The sequence below is a fragment of the Nomascus leucogenys genome, chromosome 2 (assembly GCF_006542625.1).
Source record: "Nomascus leucogenys isolate Asia chromosome 2, Asia_NLE_v1, whole genome shotgun sequence".
Classification (NCBI taxonomy): domain Eukaryota; kingdom Metazoa; phylum Chordata; class Mammalia; order Primates; family Hylobatidae; genus Nomascus; species Nomascus leucogenys.
In genome coordinates, this window is record NC_044382.1 from 139,657,966 (window position 1) to 139,673,429 (window position 15,464).

The window sequence follows — 15,464 nt, forward strand, 5'->3', positions numbered from 1 at the left end:
ACCCACTTTAGGAGGCAGTCTGTCCGTTCTCAGATCTCCAGCTGCATGCTGGGAGAACCACTACTCTCTTCAAAGCTGTCAGTCAGACAGGGACATTTAACTCTGCACAAGTTACTGCTGACTTTTTGTTTGTCTGTGCCCTGCCCCTAGAGGTGGAGCCTACAGAGGCAGGCAGGCCTCCTTGATCTGTGGTGGGCTCCACCCAGTTCGAGCTTCCTGGCTGCTTTGTTTACCTAAGCAAGCCTGGGCAATGGCAGGCGCCCCTCCCCCAGCCTCGCTGCCGCCTTGCAGCTTGATCTCAGACTGCTGTGCTAGCAATCAGCGAGACTCCGTGGGCATAGGACCCTCCGAGCCAGGTGCGGGACACAATCTCCTAGTGTGCCGTTTTCCAGGCCCGTTGGAAAAGCGCAGTATTAGGGTGTGACTGACCCGATATTCCAGGTGCCATCTGTTACCCCTTTCTTTGACTAGGAAAGGGAACTCCCTGACCCCTTGCGCTTCCCGAGTGAGGCAATGCCTCGCCCTGCTCCGGCTCGCACACAGTGCGCTTCACCGACTGTCCTGCACCCACTGTTTGGCACTCCCTAGTGAGATGAAACCGGTACCTCAAACAGAAATGCAGAAATCACCCATCTTCTGTGTCGCTCAGGCTGGGAGCTGTAGACCGGAGCTGTTCCTGTTCGGCCATCTGGGCTCCACCCAAGGATATTATTTTCTTAATCTCTTTTTTGGAAGCTCATTGTTAGTGAATAAAGACAACTGATTTTTGTATATTGACTTTGTATCCTGTAATATGATATCGTTTATTAGTTCTAACAGTTTTCATTGACGTCTTTAGTTTTTCTTTCATATGAAATCATGTCATCTACAGAGACAATTTAACTTCTTTTTTTTTTTTTTTTTTTTTTTTTTTTTTTTTTTTTTTTTTGAGACAGAGTCTCACTCTATCTCCAGGCTGGAGTGCAGTGGCACAATCTCAGCTCACTGTGACCTCCACTTCCCAGGTTCAGGGACTACAGGTGCATGCCATCACGCCGAACTAATTTTTGTATTTTTAGTAGAGATGGGGTTTCACCATGTCGGCCAGAATGATCTCCATCTCTTGACCTCGTGATCTGCCTGCCTCGGTCTCCCAAAGTGCTGGGATTACAGGTGTGAGCCACCTTGCCCGGCCAACTTCTTCTTTTTCAATGTGGACGCTTTTTATTTCTTTTTGTGGTCTAATTGCTCGGCTCGGACTTCTAGTACTATGTTGAATAGAAGTAGCAAGAATGGGTACTCAGGTCTTGTTGCTCATCTTAGAAGAAACTTTCAGCTTTTTATCATTGAGTATATTAGTTGTGAGCTTATCATTAACGGCCTTTATTGTGTTGAGGTACATTCCATCTATACCTAATTTGCTGAGAGTTTTTATCATTAAAAATGTTGGATTTTGTCAATGGTTTTTATGCATTGATTACAATGATAATATGTTTTTTCTTCTCTTGATGTTTTTCATTGTGATTTGTTGATTTTTTTTTTTGCAATAGTGTGTGTTCATTCCTTTCTATTTCTCTTTTGTGTATTTACTAAAGGATTGTTCTTTGTGGTTACCATAGGGCTCACATAAAACATCTTGTAGTTAGAACATCCTGTTTTAAGCTGATAACAACTTAACTTCAGTCACATACTTTTACTCCATGGAGTAAAAGTCACATGCTTTTACTCCACCCTTCCACATTTTATGCTTTGAATATCATGCTTTACAACATCTTTTTATTTTGTGTATTCTTTAACAAATGATGGTAGCTCCAACCCCACATTTCCCCTCCACACTGCCCTAGTAGAGGTTTACCATGAGGGCTCTGCCCCTGCAGCAGACTTCTTCCTGGATGTCCAGGTGTTTCCATACAGACTCTGAAATCTAGGCAGAGGTTCCCAAACCTCAAATCTTGCCTTCTGTGCACCTGCAGGCCCAACACCTTGTGGAAGCCACCAAGGTTTCGGGCTTACCCTCTTAAGAAATAACTTGAGCTGTACCTTGGCCCCTTTTGGCCATGGATGGAATTGGAGCAGCCGGGATGCAGGGTGCCATGTCCCAAGGCTGCACAGAGCAGCAATGCCCTGGGCCTGGCCCAGAAAACCATTTTTCCCTCCTAGGCCTCCAGGCCTGTGATGGGAGGGGCTGTTGTGAAGGTCTCTGAAATTCTCTGTAGGTATTTTTCCCATTGTCTTGGATATTAACACAGCTCCTCTTTACTTATACAAATTTCTGCAGCTGGCTTGAATTTCTCCCATCAGAAAATGGGTTTTTCTTTTCTACCACCTGGTCAGCCTGCAAATTTTCCATACTTTTATGCTCTTCTTCCTTTTCAAATGTAAGTTCCAATTCAGACCACCTCTTTGTGAACACATATAAACATAGGCTGTTAGAAGCAGCCAAGCCACATCTTGAATGCTTTGCTTAAAAATTTCTCCCACCAGATATCTTAGATTATTTCTCTCAAGTTCAAAGTTCCACAGATCTTTACAGCAGGAGCACAATGCTGCCAGTATATTTACTAAAGCATAGCAAGAGTCACCTTTACTCCAGTTCCCAATAAGTTCCTCAGCTCCATCTGAGACCTCATCAGCCTGGCCATCTCTGTCCATATCACTATCAGCATTTTGGTCAAAACGATTCAACAAGTCTCCAGGAAGTTCCAAACATTCCTTCATGTTCCTGTCTTCTTCTGAGCCCTCCAAACTGTTTCAATCTCTGCCTATTACTCAGCTCCGAAGTTGCTATCATATTTTCAGGTACCTTTATAGCAATGCCCCATTTCTCTGATATCAGTTTTCTGTATTAGTCTGTTCTCACATTGCTATAAATAACTACCTGAGACTGGGTAGTTTATAAAGAGAAGAGGTTTAATTGACTCACAGTTCCACATGCTGTACAGGATTTATGGCTGGGGAAGCCTCAGGATACGTGGTTATGGCAGAATGTGAGGTGGAAGCAAGCATATCTTCACATGGCAACAGGAGAAAAAGAAAAGGGAGAAGTGCCGCACACTTTCAAACAACTAGATCTCGGGAGAATTCACTCACTGTCACAAGAACAGCAAGGGGGAATCTGCCCCCATGATCCAATCACCTCCCACTAGATCCCTCCCCCAACACTGGGAATTACAATTCAACAAGAGATTTGGGAGAGGACACAGAGTCAATCTATAACATTCCAGACTTACCCTTTCACCTAAAACAACAAAGATAAATAAGAAAAAATACATGAAACAACAGTTTTCAGGACACCAGACATCAGACATTGAAGGACAGTAATCTCCAAGAGATGGAAAACAAACAATATGAGTCTTACAATTTCCTCAACTTACTGCCTTGCGAGAATTTCTAGCCTGCAGTACAGGGAGGGAAAACTAAGCAGTACCCAGCAGACTGCCTGACTTGAGGAGATGCAGCTGAGTGTCTAGGGAAACCAAAATGACTTAGATTATAGGGCGGAATACCAGAGAGGAGAGAGCTACACACAGAGAGAACCCCAGCAATATGCATACTGTTCAGTATGCAGTAGAGTACTGATCAGTACATGCTTATGAAGAAACTATCTGAGGCCAGTAGAAGAACTATCTGAAAAGATTAGCAGAAATAGTGCTAATGCTTACACAATACTGGGAACAGTACCTGAAGATTTAACAGGCAAGAACCCTTTTTTTCGCAGTTATTTTCTTTTCTCCTTTTAGGAGGTACACAATAATGGCTAGGACATTAAAAAACAACTGCATATACAAGGAAAGCTAGACAGTGACTGTGCATGTCTAGAGAAATATGCAAACCTCAGAAAAGACCTAAGAAGACCTTAAGTTTACACCTCAAGCTGATCTTTGGCATACAAGTAGCCTATGACAATGAAAACAAAAACAATTACAAAAGACGCCAAAGTTGGCCAGGTGCAGTGGCTCACGCCTGTAATCCCAGCACTTTGGGAGGCCGAGGTGGGTGGATCCGGAGGTCAGGAGATCGAGACCATCCCAGCTAACACAGTGAAACTTTGTCTACTAAAAACACAAAAAATTAGCCAGGCATCGTGGTGGGCACCTGTAGTCCTAGCTACTCTGGACACTGAGGCAGGAGAATGGCATGAACCCGGGAGGCAGAGCTTGCACTGAGCTGAGATGGCACCACTGCACTCCAGCCTGGGCGACAGAGTGAGGAGACTCCGTCTTAAAAAAAAAAAAAAAAAAAGACGGCAAAGTCTAAGAAGGGTGGAGAGACTCATTTCCACATTTACTACATTATTATATTCAAACATCCAGTTTTTAACAAAAAAATCAAAAGGCATAAAAGAAACAGAAAAGTACATTACATTCAAATGGAAAAAAAAATCAGCAGAAACTGCCTCTAAAAAGGAACTGATGATAAATGTATTCAAGAACTTTAAAACAATTCTCTTTAAAAAAAAAAAAAGATGCTCAAAGAACTAAAGGAAGATGTGGGAAAAAAAGTCAAGAAAACTATGTATAAACAAAAGTAAAATATCAGTAAAAAGAGAAAATCTCAAAAGAAGCAAAAAAAAAATCTAGAGCTTTAAAGTACAATAACTGAAAAGTAAAATTCACTAGAAAGATCCAAGGGCATATTTAAGCAGGCACAAGAATCTATAAACTTGAAAATAGGACAACAAATTTATTTAGTCTGAAGAAAATAAATTTAAAAATTGAAGAAAAATGAACAGAGTGTAAGGGACCTGTGGGACACCATCAAGCAGACCTACACATATATCGTAAAAGTCGCAGAAGGAAAAGAATGAGAAAAGGGGGAACAGAGAATATTAGAGGAAATAATGACTGAAATTTTCCAAATTTGATAAAAGACATAAACATCTAAGAAGCTCAACAAACTCCAAGTAAGATGAACTGAAAGACACCCACACTTATTATAATCAAACTTTAGAAAGAAAGACAAAGAATCCCGAAAGCAGCAAGAGAAGTGACTTGTTGCACACAAGGGATCTTTATAAGATAATCAACAGATTTCTTGTCAGAAATGCTGGCTACCAGAAGGCAGTTGGCTGATAAATTCGAAGTGCTAAAAGAAAAATATCTGTGAACCAAGTATCCTACATCCAGTAAAACTGTCCTTCAAAAATGAGGGAGAAATTAAGACATTCCCAGATAAACAAAGCTGAGGGAGGTAGTTACCACTAGATTTGCCCTGCAAGAAATGCTTAAGGGAGTCCTATAAGGTGAAATGAAAGGACACTAGACAGTACCTTGAAGTTGTATGAAGAAATGAAGATCTACATAAAGGCAAATAGAAGGAGCAATTATAAAAGCTACTATTATTATAACAACGGTGTATAACTTCTTGTTTTCTATATGATTTAAGAGACTAATAAATTTAAAAAATACTTATTGGTATAAGAGCTAGTATTATTGTAACATTGGTTTGTAACTCACATTTTATTTTCATAATTTAAAAGACTGAAGTGTTTAAAAGTATTACTGACTGGGCATGGTGGCTGACACCTATAATCTCAGCTGCAGGCAGACTGCTTAAGCCCAGGTGTTGGAGGCTTGCCTGACAAACATGACAAAACCCTGTCTCTATAAAAAATACAAAAATTAGCTGGACATGGTTGTACATGCCTGTAGTCCCATCTACTCAGGAAGCCAAACTGGGAGGATTGCTTGAGCCTGGGAGGTGGAGGTTGCAGTGAGTCATGATCGTGCCCCTGCACTTAGCCTGGGCAATAGGATGAGTTTCCATCTCAAAAAAAATTATTAATTTACGTTTTAAGGCACATGATGTATAAAAATGTTAACATAATCATCTGAAAGGGGCGGAGGCAGAGATGTAAAGGGGCAAAGTTTTTGTATGTCATTGAAGTTAACCATAAATTCTAATTAGAGTATCATAACTTTAGACTGCTAAATAAATTCAAATTAGAGTATCATAACTTTAGACTGCTAAATAAATTCAAATTAGAGTATCATAACTTTAGACTGCTAAAGGTAATCCCTCTGGTAACCACAAAGAAAATAGCTATAGAATATAAACAAAAGGAAATAAGAAATAAATTCAAATATTTCACTACAAAAAATCAATTAATCACAAAAGAAGACAGTAATGTAGAAAGTGAAGGACAAAAAAAGATAAAGGCATATAGGGAACAATGAGCAAAATGACAAAAATAAGTCTGTCCTTATCAGTAAGTATTTTAAATAAATGAATTAAATTCTCCCATAGAAAAACTGAGATTGGCAAAATGGATAAAAAACATATATGTTGTTTATAAGAGACCCACTTTAGATCCAAAGACATAAATAAATTGAAAGTGAAAGAACATATTGCAATGGTTGCCTTAAGGTGTTTGCTCGTTGTGTACATAGTGTGGTTAATCATTAGCTATACTGCTTCCCACTTGATTAGAGCAATGGGAAGCATACTGTGGCCTACCAGCATCTGGAAGTGTGTGCTCGATCTGTATGTGTGCAGAGGTGGTGTGGATGTGAGCGTGCATGAAGGAAAAAAAGCTGCTACTCCTAGTAGGCCAAACGCTCAGGTTAAACAACTGACGAGTGTTACTGTAGGGTGTTTTTTTGGTTTTTGTTTTTCTTTTTCTATCAAATTGCTACTTTTGTTGTGGAAGACAAAAGCATTTCCATTTCAATGAGTTTGTCAGCTTTATTAATGTTGGGCAAAAATTGATATGTCATGAAAATGAAACAGATCTATAGTTTTGGGACAAAATTATACAATTAAAATGTGTAGTTAACCTATTTATATACTGCTATAAAGTATTTTTTGAAGAGAGATGTGCAAAGAAGCTATTACGTACATAAGACGTATATTTAAAGTTTTTTTTTTCATCCTGGTGCCAGGAATATAAAAAAGAGTGGATATATTTAACCATAACATACTGTGATTCATCAAACAGCAAAACTTTCATTTCATGGAGTTTATCTGTTGACATTGATTTAAACTGTCACTTGTTTTATCATGTGGGAACATAAGTTATGTGGTCAAAAATATAAAGATTTTGAACTAACATTGATTCAAGTTGTATTGTCTTATTGTATTGTCTTTTCAAAGTGTTGCCAGTTGAAAAGGGAAGCATTATGTTTACAAATCTGTTTTGAAATGTTTGCCAAAATTTTGGTAGTGTCTTTAATAAAAATGTTTGTCTCCAGCATCTAGAAAAATAAATAAATAAATAAATAAATAAAAAGAAAGTGAAAGAACAGGAAAAGCTACTCCATGTAAATAGTAACAAAAGACAGCAGGGGCAGCTATAATAATATCAGATAAAGTTTCTATCAAAAGGTTATAAGAGACAAAGATGAACATTATATATTAATAAAAGACTCAAGATAGCAAGAACATATAACAATTATAAACATTTACACAGTGAATGACAGACCATCAAAATATATGAAGTAAAAACTGACAGAACTGAAGGGAAAAACAGATAGTTCTATAATAATAGTTAAAGACTTCAATACCTCCGTCTCAATAATTGATAGAATAACCAGACAGAAGAGAATACGAAAACAGAGGACTTAACACAATAAATCAATTACATGTAACATATATATAGAACAATCTTTCAAATAACAGCATATATATTCTTCTCAAGTGCACATGGGATATTTTACAGGATAGACCATATATCAGGCCATAAATTAAGTCTCAATATATTTTAAAAGATAGATATCATGCAAAGTATTTTGTCTGACCAAAATTGAATGAAGTCATTAAAAAAACCCAGAGTTTGTAAAACTGAAAAATTCAACAAACTGTGAAAATTAAACAACATGCTCTTAAACACCAGTGGGCCAAAGTAGAAATCACAAGGGAAATTAGAAAATACTTAGAGACAAATGAAAACAAAACCACAACATATCAAAACTTAAGGGATTTAGTGAAAGCAGTGCTAAGAGGGAAATTTATGGCTGTAAATGCTTAAATTGAAAAACAAGAACTGTCTCAAATCCACAACCTAACTTTACAACTTAAGGGACTAGAAAAGAACCATCTAAACCCAAAGCTAGCAGAAGGATGGAAATAATAAAGATTCGAGCAGACAGAAACAAAATAGAGAATAGAAAAAACATAAAGAAAATCAATCAAACCAAAATTGGTTCTTTGAAAATAGCAACAAAACTGGCAAACCTTTAATGAAAAAATACTAATAACAAGGGAAAGACTTAAATTACTAAAGTCAGAAATGAAAGTGGTGACATTACTGCCAATGCTACCAAAAAAAGAATTACAAACAGAATATTATGAACAATTGTATACCAACAAATTTGATAACCTAGATGAAATAAACAAATACCTATAAACACAAAGCCTCTCAATACTAAATCATGCAGAAATAGAAAACCAGAATATACCTACAGAACTAGTAGGGAGACTGAATCGGTAATGAAAAAACTCCCAACAAGGAAAAGCCCTGACTCTGATGGTTTCCCTGGTTAATTCCACCAAACATTTAAAGAACTAATACCAATACTTCTCTAACTTTCCAAGAAGAGAAATGAATGATTCATAACTCATTCTATGAGACCAACATTACCCAAAGTCGAACAAAGGGTCTTTTCTGGACAATACATGAAAAGAAAACTACAGGCCAATATCCATTAGAACATTGAAGCAAAAATCCTCAACAAATTACTAGCAAACCAAATTCAGCAGCATATTAAAACGATTATAGGCCACAACTAAATGGGTTTTATTTGTGGAATGCAAGGATGGTTCAACATACAAAAACCAAACAATGTTTTTGCTTAATTTGGCAAGACTTAAAAATATCAATCACTGTAATATACCACATATAGTAGAATGAAAGGAAAAAACGTGATCTTCTCAATTGATGCTGAAAAAGCATTTGACAAAATTCAATACCATTTTGTGATAAAAACAATAAACTAGGAATTGAAGGAAATTACTTCAACAAAATAAAAGCCATTGATATGGTTTGGATTTGTGTCCCTGCCCAAATCTCATGTGAAATTGTAATCCCCAATGTTGGAGGTGGGCCCTGGTGGGAGGTGACTGGATCATGGGAGTGGTACTTCACAGGGGTGGTCCCTAATTGTTTAGCACCATGCCCTTGTTGCTGTTCTAGTGAGGGAGTTATTGTGAGATCTTGTTGTTTAAAAGTGTGTGGCACCTCCCCATTTTCTCTCTTCCTCCTGCTCTGGCCATGTAAGATGCCTTGCTCCCCTTTTGCCTTTCACCATAATTGGAAGCTTCTTGAGGCCTCCCCAGTAGCAGGTACCAGAATCATGCTTCCTATACAGCTTGAGGAATCATAAGCAACCTCTTTTATTTATATAAAGAAACCTCTTTTCTTTATAAATTACCCAGTCTCAGGTATTTCTTTATAGCAATGTGAAAATGAACTAATACAGCCATATATGAAAACCCACAGTAAACATCACATTCAATGGTGAAAGATGGAAAGCTTTTCCTCTAAGATGAAGAAAAAGGCAAGGACGTCTGCATTTTCAACATACTACTGATAGTTCTAGCCAGAGCAATTAGGCAATTAGGAAAAGAAATAAAAGGCATCCAAATTGTAAAGCAAGAAGCAAAATTATCTCTGTTCACAGATAACATGGTATCACTGTGGAAAACCCTAAAGATTCAATTAAAACTTTTTAGAATAAATGAATTCAGCAAATTAACAGGACACAAAGTCACACAAAAATCAGGTGAATTTCTACACACTAACATAAGCAATTTGAAAAGAAATTGCTTTTCTTTTCAATGAATTGAAATTATCAATTCATAATAGCATCCAAAAGAACATTTAGGACTTAACCAAATAAGTCAAAGACTAACACAATGAAAACTATAAAACATTGGTGAAATAAATTAAAGAAAATATAAATAAATGAAAACACAAATAAATGAAAACACATCCCATGTTTATGGACTGGAAGATGCAATACCGTTAAGATGCCATTACTACCTAGGGTGATCTACAGATTCCATTCAATCTCTATCAAAACCCCAATGATGTTTTTTGCAGGAACAGAAAAACGCATTTGAAAATTCACATGGAATCTCAAGGGATCCTGAATAGTAAAAACAATAATGAAAAAGAAGAACAAAGCTGGAGGACTCACACTTCCTGATTTCAAAATGTACAAAGCTACAGTAATCAAAGCCATATGGTACTAACATAAAGACAGACATATAGATCAATGGAATAGAGAACCCAGGAATAAACCCTCACATATATGGTTAAATGATTTTTGGCAACGGGGCCAGACCATTCAATGAGGGAAAGGATGTTCCCTTCAACAAATGATGCTGAGAAAACTGGATATCTACATGCAAAAGAATGAAGTTGGACCCTTACCTAATATCATACACAAAAATTAACTCAAAATGGATCAATGACCTAAATACAAGACCTAAAACAAAAAAAAATTTTGAATAAAATGCAGGGCAATAGCCTGGGCACCATAACAAAACCAAGTCTCTACAAAAAATACAAAAAATCAGCTGGGCATGGTGGTTTACGCCTGCAGTCCTAGCTACTCGAGAGGCTGAGATGGGAGAATCACCTAAATCCTGGAAGTCAAGGCTGCAGTGAGTCTGTGAGCCTTGATTGCACCCTGACACTCCAGCATAGAGGACAGAGTGAGACTCTGTCAAAATAAAAGAAAAAAAAAAGAAAAGAAAAGAGAAAAGAAAAAAGAAAAGAAAAGGCAAAAAGCTTCAGACATTTGATTTGGCTGTGATTTCTTGCACAGGACACCAAAGGAATGAGCAACAAAAGAAAAAACAGACAAATTGTACTTCATAAAAAATATAAAATTTTGTGCATCAAAGACCCTAACCAAAGTGTCAAAAGGCAAACTGCAGAATAGGAGAAAATATTTGCAAATTATGTTTCTCATGAGTTAAGAGATTTCTTATAGCACCTCATATACAAAGTATCTAATGTAACAGTAATTATTTCCTTTAGTAATTGAAGGAAAAATGGAAAATACTACCTCATTTGAAGAATTTTCCTGCAAACTTGACACAGGAACAATTTCATTTGAATTAATATAATTGCTGACATTTGGAAATAGTTCTTCAAAAGATGCTTTTTGCACTGAGGACAAATCAATCTATAAAAGAATACATTATTCTTTTGTAGAAGTTAAACATTGCAAAAGCAATGATTTTTAAGTAATTAAAGAAAAGCTGAAAAATACCATCTCATTGGAAGCATTTTCCTGTAAACTTGACACAGGAACAATTTCATCTGAATAAACATAATTACTGACATTTGGAAATAATTCTTCAAAAGATGCATGTTTAGAGACAAATCAATCTGTAAAATGGGTTATAATGTTCTTTCACTTTATTTTTTAATTAGGAATTTTTGTTTGCTATGATACATTTTTTTTCTGTTCAGTCTTCCAGTTATCAAATGCCTGCTAAATGAAATTTATCTACTCAGCAACCATACTTCCTATAATAATTTCCCCTGCCCTTCCTTTAAATGTAAACTTCCCAGCACTCTTCCCTTATCTTCTTGCCTACGATTTGAACACCAGAGATTTTTAAATCACTATCTCTAACATAGAACTCTCTCCTAAGTGCCATATCCATTTTTCTATCAGGTTACTGAAATCACCACATATTTGTGTACCAAATTAAAAATTTCCAAAAAAGATGACTGATTGATTTAGAGATGATTTAAGGTGTGCAGGATGCACATAGGTTATATGCAAAAAAAATACTATGCCATTTTATATCAGGAACTATAGCATTCACATATTTTGGTATCTTTGAGAAGTCCTGGAACCAATTCCCCATGGATACTGAGGGATGACTGTATATAGTTAAGACAACTGAAAACACATGTTTAACAAACACTTGTCAACAAATGTTCATAACAGTATTATTCATAATAGATAATAAATGGAAATAAATGCCCATAAACTGAATTGATAAACAAAATATGGTATATGTATATAATGGAGTATAATTCAGTTGATTTGGTTTGGCTGTGTCTCTACCCAAATCTCATATTGAATTATAATCCCCATAATCCCCATAGGTCGAGGGAGGGACCCAGTGGGAGGTGACTGAATCATGGGGGTGGTTTTCTCCATACTGTTCTGATGATAGTGAGTGAGTTATCCCGAGATCTGACGGGTTTTTTTTTTTTTTTTTTTTTTTAATTTTTTTTGAGACAGAGTCTCGCTCTTTCACCCAGGCTGGAGTGCAGTGGCATGATCTCAGCTCACTGCAAGCTCCGCCCCCTGGGGTTCACGCCATTCTCCTGCCTCAGCCTCCCAAGTAGCTGCGACTACAGGAGCCCGCCACCTCGCCCGGCTAATTTTTTGTATTTTTGGTAGAGACAGGGTTTCACCGTGTTAGCCAGGATGGTCTCGATCTCCTGACCTCGTGATCCGCCCGCCTCGGCCTCCCAAACTGCTGGGATTACAGGCGTGAGCCACCGCGCCCGGCAATCTGATCGTTTTATAAGGTAGTTTTCCCTGCTCTTCCATGTTCTCTCTCGCCTGTTGCCATGTAAGACAGGCCTCTTCCCCTTCCACCATGATTGTAAGTTTCCTGAGGCCTCCCCAGCCATGTGGAACTGTGAGCCAATTAAACCTCTTTTCTTTATAAGTTACCCAGTCTTGGGTATGTCTTTATAGCAGTGTGGAAACAGACTAATACATTGGTCATAAAAAAGGAATGCAGTACCGATACCTGCTATAACATAGATGAATTTTTAAAACACTATGCTAAGTGAAAGAAACCAGGCACAAAACGCCACATGTTATATGATCTCATTTATATGAAATACTCAGAAAGAGCAAACCTATAGAGACCAAAACTAAATCAGTAGTTTCTTGGGAGTGGAGGGTGGGATGGGGGAATGAGGGCTGACTATTAATGAATAGGGTGATGAAAATGTTCTTAAATAGGATTGTGATGATAGCTGCACAGTTTGTAAGTATGTTAAAAACCATTGAATTATACACTTTGGTATACTGAGTTTTATAAAATGTAAATTGTACCTCAATTTTAAAAATATGTTGATATTTGTAAAATAGTCACTAAATTAGTTTTGCCACAAAAAAATCATTTTGGTACATTTGTTATTCATCAATACATTTTAACTCCAAATATCAACCAAGAATGAATAAAAAATGAGACACTCATTTTCTGGAAAAAGTATTGATTTTTGGGCCACTGGAAAGACTGTGAGCAGAGTATTAACAAAATCCTTTTTCCCATCATGAGCATCTCTTGGTTAAATCCGTAACTCCTTTCCCCTAGGAACCTGATAAGTATAAGAATGTCAACGGTGTTACTAGGCAACGTTGCTTATGGTAAAAATAATGTCTGATTGGAAAATTGTATCTCTAGGAGGAACTATAAATGCACTATAAATAAATAAATACTGCACTATAAAAGCTAAAATACTTTGGGTTTCCCTGACTGCAGGGACATTGTAATTACACATGTCCTTTGTGGAGACCATGGACGTTATGCCTAAGTGTTGTTACAAAAGATACTGGATTTCATTTCCTTGTGCCTGAGCAGTCCCCACACTGCTATGTAAGCTGCTGCATGAAACTCTGTGAGGATTGCTCACATTGAAGAGGAACATTGGATATTTGACTGAAGACTTGATGACACTGGATTTGATAATGATTTCTTGGATATGACATCAAAAGAACAGGTGATAAAAGAAAAAGACAAATTTTACTATGACAAAATAAAAAACATTTGTGCATCAAAGGACACTATCAACAGAGTGAAAAGGCAACCCATGGAAGGGGACAAATTATTTGTAAATCATATGTTGGGTAATGGGTTAATATCCCAGATATATGAAGAACTCCTACAACTCAACAATTAAAAATTCAAAAATAAACAAAGGACTTGAGTATTTTCCCAAATAAGATATACAAATAGCTAATTAACACATTAAAAGATGCTCAGTGTCATCCTTACTAGGGAAATACAAATCAAAACCACAATCAGATACCACCTCACATCCATAAGAACGACTATTACAAAAAAGAAAATAACAAGTGCTGGTAAGGAAGTAGAGAAACTGGAACTCTTGTGCATTTTGCTAGTGGGAATGTAAAATGGTACAGCTACTAAGGAAAACAGTGTGGTGGTTCCTCAAAAAGAAAAACTGAATTACAATATGTTCTAGCAATTCTACTTCTAGATACATACCCAAAAGAATTGAAAGCAGGGACTCAAACATGTATTTGTACACCCATGTTCATAGCAGCATTATTCACAACTGTCAAAAGGCAGAAGCAACTCAATTGTCCATCAGTAGATGAATGGATAAACAAAATCTGTGATATACATACAATGGAGTATCAATTCGTCCTTAAAAATAAAATTCTGATGCATGCTATAACATAGATGAATCTGAAGATGCCATGCTAAGTGACATAAACTAGTCACAAAGGACAAGGACAAATACTGTATGGTTCCACTTATATGAGGTACCTAGAGTAGTCAAATTAATAGAAACAGAAAGTAAAATGGTGGTTTCCAGGGGTGGGGTAGCGAGGAACAGGAAGTTACTGTTTAATGCATAGGCAATTTCAGTTTTGCAAGATGAAAAAAGTTCTAGAGATGAATAGTGGTGATGGTTGCATAATGATGTGAATGATACACTTAAAAATGGTTAAAATTATAAATTTTATGTTATATATATTTCACCACAATTTTTAAAACTGAAAGGAAGAAATGGAATAATCCTGGTTGTTGCTGCAGTACTCTAATTTTTCCTTCTCTCTTGCATGTATAGTAGTATACAGACTACTTCCATTGAAAGTGTGCTTAAGCAACAGAAAAACACAGATATTATTCTCCATAGGCAATATTCCCCTGATATGAGAAAAATAGAATGGGGAGAGAAGGAGCCAGAAAACAGATACTACAAGTGCCAAATGCTAATACTTACCACAAAACCAGCTGTCTCTGAAGATGGAGTACTTGTCAAAAGGCCTCTGTTTTTCTTACCAGGAGTACTGGAATTTGTTTTCTATAAATGTTTTTATAAAATAGGGATTGAACAGCAGAAGGAAATAAACTATTTTAGTATAGTAAAACTACAATTTAAAGTTAGTTGACTAGATCATAATGTACAGTACTAAGAAAATCTTTAATCTGTTCATTAAATTTTAAACCACTTCACAGGAAACTAAAGAATTTTCTCACTTGAGCTAGATCAAACAACGTCCAAGAGAACTCTATATGGCATAGCAACTATATGAGAATACCTTGGTTGAAATGAATACCTTGGTTGAAATTACTATTAATTTAGAAAGAAAAGCTACTTAGAGTGTTGAGTTAGGAAATGGTGTTTCAGTTATCTTTGTTAACTACTAAGAAAGGTATTTTACTTTCAGCATTTAATTCCTAGTATATTATTGTACTTTTTGTGGAAAGAGATTATAAGTTATTTCTGAAGCTGTGAAATGTAT

The 15,464-nt window shown here is 36.6% G+C and overlaps 1 protein-coding gene across 1 annotated transcript in view; it reads right to left on the reverse strand.

Moving 5' to 3' along the window:
• MEIKIN (meiotic kinetochore factor) overlaps positions 1–15,464 on the reverse strand; it is a 147,944-nt gene that overhangs the window by 48,498 nt on the left and 83,982 nt on the right. Inside the window, exons 10-11 of the mRNA XM_012505287.2 lie at positions 14,942–15,022; positions 10,992–11,111 (exon numbers count right to left, since the gene is read on the reverse strand). Coding sequence (XP_012360741.1) covers positions 10,992–11,111; positions 14,942–15,022 — 201 coding nt within the window. The remainder of the gene's footprint in view (positions 1–10,991; positions 11,112–14,941; positions 15,023–15,464) is intronic.